The sequence below is a fragment of the Cibotium barometz genome, chromosome 24 (assembly GCF_041138505.1).
Source record: "Cibotium barometz isolate CiBa-2024 chromosome 24, ASM4113850v1, whole genome shotgun sequence".
Lineage (NCBI taxonomy): Eukaryota > Viridiplantae > Streptophyta > Polypodiopsida > Cyatheales > Cibotiaceae > Cibotium > Cibotium barometz.
Window position 1 is genome coordinate 7424959 of NC_141069.1, and position 11766 is coordinate 7436724.

Sequence of the window (11766 nt, forward strand, 5' to 3'; positions counted from 1 at the left end):
TTTGGGTATAGAAATCCCAAGTGCCACTAATGAAGGGTGGTTGTGGCCACTATCCTTTTTCAATCCCACCATTCCATTAGAATCCCTTATTAGTGCACACAAGTGGTTGAATTTAATAACCAAGTTTTTTATAGGGGCCTATAAATTTTACTAACAAAGAGTTGCACTTGATTTTTTACTTCAATTCAGCTCACAAGCATTTAAAACTAGAGTAGATCTACAACCTTATTGGCATAAAATCAATGATGTAGAGTCGTACAAAAGAGTAAAGTTGTGTAGCACAACATTGAGTGTGCGAGAGAGCGTGTGCCCTAGTGATGAACAATTGAGGACAATAGATTGTAGGGGGTTATGTCTTGAAGTTGGGTAAAGCGTAAATAGAATCATATGGATTAAGGCTTTGTAAAAAAATGGTGACATGTATATTAACACACAAAGGATTAAAAAAGGGAGTTGCAAGCGATAATTAAAACAAATTTCTACCCTTACATGTTCGACATTGAGCTTTCTTGGATTGGTCTAAGCTTATGTAGCTTATTTAAAGTAATGCTTGTGTAGCTTATTTAAAGTAATGCTTACGTAGCTTAAATTAAACTTATGTAGCTTATTTAAATCAATAACATGAATGTGTTGAGATATTCACAAGGACATGCAAGAGACTCAACATGTGCAAATAACATCTTTTGAAGTTTTCATTATCTAGATCAGCCTTTTAATGGTTGGGGAACAACTTTGAAAGCTAAACAAGCTTGAAAATGTAACATGACTTTAGTGGGTCACCTTGGATGTTAAACTTAAGGGATGGATGTGGCATGGAAAACCACGAAGTGTGTGACATATGGGATGCTTGTAGGTACTCCTTATAACACACACACGCACACATGTGCGCACTCAGATGCATGCACACATGTATGCACACGCACATGCACACAATGTGTATGTACATGTGCACGCACATGCACGTAAAACGTACAAAGATATCAAAAACTTTGATAAACAAGGGGACCTTTTCATGCAAAGGAGTAGCCATGCTCCAAGTATTAGAAAATGTTAGAAAGCTCACATCCAAGGAAACTACAAGGTGCAATTAGAGTGACTTCCTTGCTCCCTTAAAATTTAGGGGTTCATCAATGCACTAGGAACATCATTATGATTTTTCATTTCCTGACAAAGTGTCCATCCTTACTGGCTAATTCAACATCTCGATTGACATCCAAATGAAGTGAAAAATAAAGCATCTTGCCCAAAGAGCCTCTAATTGTGCATAGAAAAGTGCCACTAAGCAAACATTTCTTATCCAACCTTGTTTGGTGTGAAGGGCCCAATTGCATCATGACTTGTGGTTAAGGGAATACACGAGATGCAATAATATTGGCTACTTGTGGAGCTTAGATGAAAAATACCTCGTCCAAGTCCTCCACGTTCGATGATGTGAGGGGCTTGGATGGAAAATATCTCTCCCCGTTCGATGGCAAGGGGCTTCTCTCTAGAGATAATAAGGCTAGGTTCACAAACTCCATGCAAAAGTCATGACCTTGCTCCTTCTATACATTGTGTATGGTACATAAGGGGATTTCAAAAAGTAATAACTACCTTGTAGTAGAATTGTTGAAGCCTCTTGACCGCTTATCATATTTGAATCTTCACAAAGAACTTCTTCCATTAGTTTTCCGTTTGTGTCTTGACTATAAAGGCCGGAAGGATATTACCAGGCTGGGAAACTAAGGTTGAAAGGGATATTCTCTAATGTACTTTAACTTCTATGGAGCCATTTTTGCATAGATTGATTATCATGGTTAGTGGAAGAATGGTGGCATTGTAAATAGTTGTTGAAAGATTTATTTCAAATATCATCGATGGAAAGTTGATGTGGAGATTTTTGCTCTCCTTTGCACATTGTGCACATCACTTTTGGCTTCTGTAATATCAATTTTCTCTTCTTCTAGAGGTGAACAACTACATTCGGTGTGGAAAAAGCTCTGATTGATATATGCATCAGACTACGAAGACGTGGAGTTTGAAAGATGGGATCTACATTTCTTAGCTTTAAAGACGAAGGGGTTAACAATTGAAAGGGAATGAGTGACAAGGTTGGAGAATGGAGTGTGCTTGGGGGGTGCTCTTGTTGAGCCTTTGAAAGCTAGTGATGAGTACCGACAACAAATAATGTGGCACCACCCTTATATGTGTGAGCACAAACCAAGCAAAAATAAATCGAACGTGCGTGTGGTGTCGGTGCTGTGGTGCGTGTGGTGTTGTTGGTGCCGTCTCTCTGCAACGGTTCTCTGCACAGGAGCAGCGCCTGTCGTACCCTACTGTGCAGGTGAGAACTAGTTATCTCTAGGTCATACGACTTTTGAAACTCGATTTTGAATTCCTCCCTGTTTTTCTCAAGGTCCCGATGAGCTCTCCCAAGAAGCAGCAGCCCGATGGCGGTGGTAAGGGTTGGAGCACCACCTCCATCTTGGTGGTTATGGCTCTCTGCTTTCTCTGCTACATTCTCGGCGCTTGGCAGAACGCCCCCAAGGGCGTCGAGCCGCAAACCCTAGCCACCACCACCACCACCACATCCGTCGCGGACTGCTCCACCAATCTCAACTTCGATGCTCGCCACCGTTCTGGTGGAGGGGATTCAGACGATGCTACTGAGCTCTTCCAGTCCTGCGGATCCGACCATGTGGACTACACGCCCTGCCAGGACCCCATTCGCGCTCACAAGTTCCCCCGCGAGAAGCTGGTCTACAGGGAGAGGCACTGCCCCGCCGATGGCGAGAGGCTCCGCTGCCTGGTGCCCGCCCCCCGTGGCTACAAGAGTCCCTTCGCATGGCCCAAGAGCAGAGATCTCGCATGGTATGCTAATGTGCCCCATAAGGAGCTCACTGTGGAGAAGGCCATTCAGAATTGGATCCAGTATGAGGGTGATCGGTTCCGCTTCCCTGGTGGTGGCACTATGTTCCCACGTGGTGCAGGGGCCTACATTGACGACATTGCTTCTCTGATCCCTCTGTCTGATGGCTCAATCCGGACCGCCCTAGACACAGGCTGTGGGGTGAGTTCCTTATCTTGTGTGTTCGTCTTTGAAAATCTTTGATGTGCTAGGAAGTACTATAATTCAATTGTTGCTATATTGTGTCTCCAAGCATGGAGTTTACATGCATGATGCTGTCTAGATGTGCTCTACTTCTGTAAGAAGGATATGTTGTTGTCCAGATGTGTTCTACTGCTGCAACACAACATGTGGCCATCATGTGTTGCTATAAGCCATAAGTGTGAGATGCGCCGGTTCTAACTAGATCTACTTTACATAAATGATCAACTGCTATTCATATCTGTGACTTATAGGGAGTATAGAGGGATCTGTAAGTATGGAGCATGGATCTCGCAAGTATGATAATTTTCAGATGTGCACTACGTAAGCCTTTTATGTATTTGCATGAATAGTAAGCAACTTCACGGTTCAGATGTTTGGTACATGGATGGTGTTCGAAAGTCTTTGATTCTCTGCTAGAGTTTTAGAAGATCAGGTATGGATCTGGTTTTCTAGGCAAGAATCTCACTGTCAATTTTTTGTCTCAAAGACCATCTGCTTACATGTTATTGGAATGAGTTTCAGTTTTCTTGCATGGCTGTTACAAGTATTATATATGTATTTCATGAATATACAACATGGTTCATATGTGCTGTGTACTTAAAGCTTACCTTCCTCCATGTTCAGGTCGCAAGTTGGGGTGCTTACCTTCAGGAAAGGGACATTTTGGCAATGTCATTTGCACCCAGAGACTCTCATGAGGCCCAAGTGCAATTTGCCTTGGAAAGAGGAGTGCCTGCCATGATTGGCATTATGTCCACTGAGCGCCTTCCGTATCCTGCCCGAGCATTTGATATGGCTCATTGCTCACGTTGCTTGATTCCATGGAGCCAATATGGTAAACTGCTCATCCTTGTCTATTTCATCGGCTCAAACTGATCAGGTTTCTAACTTTTGAATCTATGTAGCAAGTTCAATCAGCAAGACATCAGGTTTTGAGTTCAGTATTGAAATGCACTATCAATACACAGCTTTTTGATCCATGCAATCAACTCAAGAAGTGCTTTGTATTTGTAATGAATACAGATGGAATGTATTTGATTGAAGTGGATCGGGTGCTCCGGCCTGGGGGCTTCTGGATTCTTTCTGGTCCTCCTGTGAATTGGAAAACTCACTGGACAAGTTGGAAGAGAACAAAAGAAGATTTAAATGAAGAGCAGGAGTCCATTGAAGATTTAGCAAGGCGGCTTTGTTGGAAAAAAGTAGTGGAAAGGGGTAACCTGGCAATTTGGCAAAAGCCATGGAATCATATGGATTGCGCCAAGTATCACAAGAAGGATGTTCTGCCCAGGATATGCAAAGGAGAAAATGCTGATCTTGCTTGGTTTCTCTCTCTCTCTCTCTCTCTCTCTCTCTCTCTCACACACACACACACACACACACACATATAGCTTTGCCATTTCTTTTCTCAGTGGTACTTATTTTCCATAAGTGTATTGGAGTCCTCAAGATTATTTATGTTCTTGTTTTTTTCCCCTCCAACTAGCCTTAGGCCCAAGATCCTCCGTAGGTGCCTTTTTATCCACCGGTAGGCAATGCCGCCAAGGAAGCTCCTTGTGGGGTTTTGAACCCAAGACCTCTTGGTCCTAGACAAGTACCTTTATCACTTGAGCTATCACCCTATTGGCAACGTTCTTTTATTGTTATGTAAGCTTTTTTTAAAAGGCTAGCTAAAACGTGACATTTGCCTGTTATTGACAGGTACAGAAAAATGGAGACCTGCATTACTCCTCTTCCTGAGGTGCAGGATCGAAAAGACGTTGCCGGAGGGAAATTACAGAAGTGGCCAAAACGCCTGTCTGCAGTGCCCCCTAGGGTTCTCAGCGGTTCCTTGCCTAGTATTACAGCAGATACTTACAATGCTGATACTCAATTGTGGCTGGAACGAGTCTCTTACTACAAGAACCTAGTGATTCGGCCTCTTGCTACAGGCAGGTATAGGAATATTATGGACATGAATGCTGGTCTGGGTGGCTTTGCGGCTGCTCTGGCAGGTGATAAAGTCTGGGTGATGAATGTTGTGCCATATGATTCAAGGGACAACACCCTTGGTGTCATTTACGAAAGAGGACTCATTGGGACTTATCAGAATTGGTATGTTTTTGCATGTTTTTATGTCCAATAAAAAGTGCTTGTTAAAGCACCTGTGTTATGGCTTTAGTTTACTTGGTAGCTACTGTGGCTTACATCTTCTCTGTGGCAGGTGTGAAGCTTTTTCTACATATCCACGGACATATGATCTTCTTCATGCAAGCTTGTTGATGAGCATGTACCAAGACAGGTACTGCATCAGCTCTCCACTATATTAATTGCACGGCAACCTTGTGATAACTTATGTAATAAGGTTAGATTCTGTTCCTTCTTAGGGGAGTGCACAAGTCTCTTAAGCTACTGATTTTTGTTTTATAAACAGGTGTAATGTGTCCGACATCCTTCTTGAAATGGATCGCATTCTTCGTCCAGAGGGTGCAGTCTTAATTCGCGACAATGTTGATGCTCTTAACAAAGTAAGGAAGATTATCAGTGGCTTGAGATGGGAGAGCAAACTTGTTGATCATGAAAGTGGCCCATTTGTGGAAGAAAAAATACTTGTAGCAGTTAAGACATATTGGGTTGACGAGGTAGATGGTGCTTCTGAGAATGTGACAAAAGCACGCTGATCCTTTTGAGTCTGACAATCAATGCATGAGAGTGAGCAACAGAAGGTGCACATATGTACTACCTCTAGAGCCAAGCTGCCCTGGAAGTGTGAGTGGGAGGGATACTGCTATGTAATTGCATCATTTTGCATCTTCCAAGCACCTGTTGGGAAGTCAGGGTCATCCAGGGAGTTGATTCCTAAACACGGCTTGCTTTGAAGGCTGTCATCATAGTCTGACAAAGTCTCCAACGATATAAACTTCACCCTGCACACATCCTTTTGATTATTTTCTTTTATACACAGGGAAGGTCCCCTTTCTCTTCTTTTTTGTTTGTTGAGAGCTGGTAGCTATCATGGTTTCTGTGATAATCTGGTGAGTTTGCCATATTTGAGTTATGATGCGCTAACTGCAACTTTATATATAGTTATGCAACATGAAGATTGCCTTGTAGAGTGTTGAGATTATTCCCATGGCCAAGAGCGTTTATATTTTTCAGTATTGTGCTGTAGTTAGTTTCTCTTGCCCCATTCTTTGCAATTTGACGACTTTTCTCATATTTTAGTTGATACGATGCATTGTGCAGCATGGAGGTTGCCTTCAAAAAGAAATCATAGTTTTAATAAGTTGCTATAGTTATTTTTTAAATAAAATTCCATTGTTTTTTGTCAATTGCATGAAAGATGATCCCATATAAAGTAAAACAACCACATTATTCATAAGTGTCTTTCCAAGATTTGAGTTTTATCTTTGAAAAATAAATAGCTTTTTGAAGCGAATCAACGAGTTAACCAATGTGAGGCATAGTAAAACAACCACATTATTCATAAGTGCCTTTCCAAGATCTGAGTTCTATCTTTGAAAAATGAATAGCTTTTTGAAGCGAATCAACGAGTTAACCAGTGTGAGGCATTCGTAGTGTAAACTTATTTGAAGCATGCATAAATGCAATTCAAGTATACCATCTTTCTTATTCCCCACCATGAAAAATTGGAGAAGCCCATGAAGAGCTAATAGACTTAATTTGTCCTTTTTCTCAAATGTTATATGAATTGTCTTTTAACTTTATCTTGCTCTTCAACCTTAGCTTAGCTTTAGCTTATAAGTATTTTTACATATAGGTGCACTAACAAGAATTTGATCTGTATGATGATTTGCTTCAGATCAATATCTAAGGCACAAGGGGTGATTTGGCATGGTTTTAAATGCTCTAACAATACAAAAATTTGTCACTGAAATTGGCACTAAAATTGCAACACAAGGGAGCCCATGCAAAGATCTCTATGTTTTTTTTTTAAAAAAAAAATTGTCACTTCTTTATTGGTTCACCATTCAAGTTATACAAGTCAACATAACACGGCCATGGTGTATCCTCAAACACTATCGTAAATGTTAAGCCATTTTTTGTACCTTTAGTTCCGTTTGTCTTTGAGCTTGAATATCTTGCACATTTCAACCCATCACAAAAAGGAAGAAATGGCAACCTAAAATTTGCGATTGGCAAGAAAAAATTTTAACATCAAAATAAATATGTAGTTCCACTTTTAAACATGCTAAAGTTGTGGAGGCAAATTTAGCTAGATCTACTAAGACTCACTAAAGTTTCTCTTCTACAATATGGACTCAATTTTTGTAGGATATCCTAAAGGGGTGTGAAGCATTAAGTCTACTAAGAAGAGAATAGGGAACACGAGTCTTATAGATGTAAGTTTTTCTAGAGGTGTGTTGTATCCTTAGTAGCTCTAAGGCTCCATTGGGTTTGGCTAGAGCTAGGTTTATAACTTAAGTCCTAGAGATGCTCCATGCTTGTTCAAGGACTCGAGTCTAAGAATAGAAACTCTAAAGTCCTAGTGATGTTGTAGGACACTAGGATTGAAATCCTAGAGATGTTGTAGGACACAAGTCTTAGAGGTGGCGATGTAGGACTACAGGACACAATGTGCTCAATGTGCATAATTCTAGGGGTCAAGTCTAAGAAGAGCAACTCAATGTGCATAATTCTAGGGGTCAAGTCTAAACAACTCAATGTGCATAATTGTAGGGGTTAAGTCTAAGAAGAACAACGATTTAGTACTAGTGATGTTGTAAAACTCGAGTCTTAGTGGTAGACTACAGAGATTTGAGCTTCCCTTAGAGGATTTCAGTGGTTGCACCTTACAGAGGGTGAGGGTGATTGGTTTTCGGGCACGGGAGTGGCACATCGATCCACCACCGGCGAAGGTGGCCAAGGAAAGATTTTGGCAGCTATGGATATGGGAGTGCCGACCTCTCACACGCCTACAATGGGACCCGAGAGAGTGGGCTTGCCAGTATGACCTCGTGGATCGGGAGGAGAGTTTGGATGCTCCCTTCTTTGCACATACAACACGGCTAGGCTGCAAGATCTAGATGCCATAAATTGATGGCACCCCAGCAGCAACAGTACATTGGAAGTCATAGGGCCTCTCACAGCGTTTCCTTTTAGATTTCTGGAAGAGGCTTTGGGACAGTTTTCGGCCTAGAAAGATCACCCTCTTTCTTTGGCTGATGGCAGCCGGCACTTGGTTGGCAGTTGGAGGTCGGCCAGTAACTTGCCCTCGGTGCAGCCATCCTCGGGAGTCTCAATGGCATTGTCTTTGGGATTGCCTGAAGGCTCAGCAGATTTGGCAGTGGATTCTCTGCATCTTCACTATGGACATGGCCTTGACCTGGATCATTACATGGGGCACTGTCGCCTGGGCCGCAGAGTGGTCAGGTCTTATAAGGAGGATGGGGGAGGGCTAGCCCTTCAGGTCTCTCACCATCATATTTCGGCAATACTAGTCACCGCTCCACCTATAGACCACTGGCAACTAGGCTCATGCCAGAGATGGGAGATTTGCAGTACCATCGCAACTTGTCACATTTGGCGCGCTAGATGCAGCGAGAGGCCATCAAGGGTACCCACACTATGCCTGCTGCTGAGTCCATCAGGAGCATTTGGCTTGACATCATTCACACCCTCCACGGTCAATGGGGGAAGCTATAGGGAGGTTCTGATCGCGTGTGGAAGTGACAGGAAGCTTTCTTGAGGCTCTGGAGGCCTGGTCCATTTCTCACATAGATAGAGGTGGTGAGCCCACTTGGCATTACAAACCACCTGTGTGGTTGTTTTCCCCCCCTCCCCCTATATGAGATAGCCTTCTCCTCATAGAGCAGCTAGCCAGAGGAGAAGTGTCTTTTCCCCTTATGATCATTTGATTCCCGCCCTTATATGAGGCGAGTTTGTATCTAGCCCTTCGTGGTTGTATCTAGCCCTTTGTGGCTGTCTTTCATTAACTAATAGAAGGATCTTTTTCCCAAAAAATAAACTTGAGTCTTAGAGGTGTAGAACTCAAGCCCCAAGAACGCTCTTGGACTAAAGTGCTAGTAAAGCTCTAGGATCGAAGTCTTAAAAGTGCTATTCTTCCACGTAGTATCGAGTATCTTTGGTAGCTTGAGAATCAAGTCCTAGAGGGAAACATAGCTAGATTTAGTTCCAGGAATCAATTTCTCTTGAACTACTGTGCTAGCTCTAGAATTCAAGCCTTAGAGGTACTCTAGAACTTAAGTACTAGAGGTGCTATAGAGCGCAAGATTTTGAGTTCCATGTGGTCCTTGTGCGAGTGTAATGATAATGCTTCTCCACCATGATTTGGAGTCTAAAACAAAACCTACTTCTCTAATCACTTCACCAATTTTGTGGTCCATTTAAAATCCTTAAGAAGATTGTAGCATAAGATACAAACTTGAGTTGTCGGCGGCAAGTACATCCTGTTTTTCATTTCCGTAGAATACAAAAAATAGTGGATCATCAAGATAACATAGTTACTCTCCTAACATTTTGGTGGCTTACCAAAAACTATCCTTAGTTTGTTTTCACGGACGAACACTCTTCTTAAGAAGGGAGAGATAATGTCTCGTAGCTTGTAACCGACTATATAGGGCTTGATCGAACATGGAGCCTGATCACCAAAGTACGATGTGTTGGCGGATAAACCAACACAATATTAAAAGATTTAACAGTATACATTATGGCATAATTAAACAACAGACAATTGATTAATACATATCGTAGACAAAGATGACATTGCATAGACAATGCAAAAATAGAAAGTAGACTCAAAGCTCTTCTTCTTCTTGATTATCCATTCATCCATTCATGATTACAATGATCGCTTGTGAGCGGGTATTTAGTTATCAGCTTTAAGAATTAGAACGACACATACAACTATTGGAATCCTATTTTTAAGCTACCCCTAAGCTAAGGCTATAAGATTAATAAGGCGGGCTATTTTCTAAGGTAACACTTGGCACACTCGGTAGGCAATTCGCCCTGTAGACAAAAGTCAAACCCACTTGATGGCGATGATTATTTGGATAAGTAAAAATAAATCCAAATTTTGTAAATTCTTGATTATATAGATTTTCTTGAAAACCTAACTCGGATCTATTTGATGGTTGTCTAAAATTTGTATCTATAACATGAGCTAAAGGATGAGCTTGTTTATAAGAATGAAATATAGAAAGTAAATAATATGAAAAATTTATTTGCTGCTCTATGTATCCTGAGTGAGGATTTTTTGCACTTCGTTCAGCAACATCTAGATGGTTTTACTGTAACCATATAGCCAGGTAGTAACGACATCTTGTTCTTCGTAAACGACATGGAGCTGATGGAGATCCTCTATTAGATACGGAAGCTCTTCGCTCTTTGAAGAACGATCTAGATATTGTTGATGACCTTTTGGAGCACTTGGAGATGGTTGCTGGGCCACTGTGGCAGAACCTGCTTGCTGAAATGAGCTACCACATGTTGAACAATGTGGCTGTTTATCGGTAGTAGCAAGTGTCTGGAGGACTACAAGGTTTCCACTGCATCTAGTATGCAGGAGGAACACTTTTCCATCTCCCGCTCCAATACATTGACTGATTTCTTCAATTCAGTGACGTGTTTCCAAGAGCTTTTCTTTAGTTTCCATGAGTTCCTCATATTCTGCATGTTGACTTTGAAGCCTTTGAATTAGTGGATGTTGATCGGATAGTGTCACAATATGAGCCGAAAGTCATGGCAGTGCAACCACTTCTGGGGACAACCGTGGAGGGAGAAAGGAATCCTGGCCAATACAAGAAAAAAAATTCAAGGATTCCATCCAGAAGCAAAAAGTATAAGGTTCTTAAAGAAATCAAAACATTCATATCTGTCGGAGAAGCCCATTAGAGGATCATGCAGAAGAGTAGTTGGGTGCAAGAAGTTGAATTTTTTGAAATGAAATTAGGAGATGATCAGAACCCTCGAATGGTCCAAGTAAGTGTCAAACTTACAGAAGAATGGAGACAACAATTGTAGGAATTAAGCTCCTGTGTAGCTGTTGAGCATGGATAGCTGCTTGCTCTTGATTATGTGTGACTTCCTTTTGAAGTTGCTCTTTGGCTTGCTCTAGCTATGCTTTCAAATCTGTATTCTCTTTGATCTTTTGCACAATGGTTTGGCTCAGAGCCAAATTGTCATTTTCTGGTGCTTGGTATCTGGCTTTCTACGGTTGCCTTTAAGCTTTTAGAATAACATCCTTATGGGTTGCTTCTCCTGCTGTGAGGTGCTCTTGCAATGTCTGTACTTGGTTGGTAGCCTTTTTGAACCTGTTTTCATAATGAGGTGCTCTTGCAATGTCTGTACTTGGTTGGTAGCCTTTTGAACCTGTTTTCATAATGTGGCATTGCGGTCATGAAGCATGTGGGTTGTGAGGAGATGGCACCGCCATACATGTTGCTCTTGCTCCCAAAGGGAAGCACTTGCTGCGGCCCCTTCTAGTCTAGCGTGTGGCAAGCTCAAGAGTTTGTCTAGTCCCTCCATAGTTTCTTGAAAGAATCTTTCATAATCCAGATTATGTCGAGCGCGGCTCTTTTGTGAGTTGTACTGGGAGCGATGTGCTTCTTCGGGTCCTTGGGGCTCTGTTTGCTAGCAATGTTTTTGGTTCAGACTCTTTCTTGCAGTGTATCTGACATTGTGGAATTCTTGAGGGGAGAAAGATTCTTGAATAT

The 11766-nt window shown here is 41.8% G+C and overlaps 1 protein-coding gene across 1 annotated transcript; it reads left to right on the plus strand.

Annotated features, from left to right (window-relative positions):
* Positions 1-1941: 1941 nt before the first annotated feature.
* Positions 1942-6192, plus strand: LOC147624861 (putative methyltransferase PMT17). Its single transcript, XM_086818093.1, has 7 exons — positions 1942-2323; positions 2396-3049; positions 3716-3926; positions 4115-4412; positions 4790-5182; positions 5292-5369; positions 5502-6192. The coding sequence occupies exons 2-7, from the start codon at positions 2402-2404 to the stop codon at positions 5746-5748; spliced, it is 1875 nt and encodes a 624-aa protein (XP_086674219.1). The 5' UTR covers positions 1942-2323; positions 2396-2401; the 3' UTR covers positions 5749-6192.
* Positions 6193-11766: the final 5574 nt, after the last annotated feature.

Bases quoted from the DNA above. Each gene is read 5' to 3' on its own strand.
- LOC147624861 (XM_086818093.1), top strand. From the start codon at position 2,402: ATGAGCTCTCCCAAGAAGCAGCAGCCCGATGGCGGTGGTAAGGGTTGG. The intron at 5,183-5,291 runs GTATGTTTTTGC...TCTCTGTGGCAG, and splicing joins ATTGGGACTTATCAGAATTG to GTGTGAAGCTTTTTCTACAT. The intron at 5,370-5,501 runs GTACTGCATCAG...TTTTATAAACAG, and splicing joins ATGAGCATGTACCAAGACAG to GTGTAATGTGTCCGACATCC.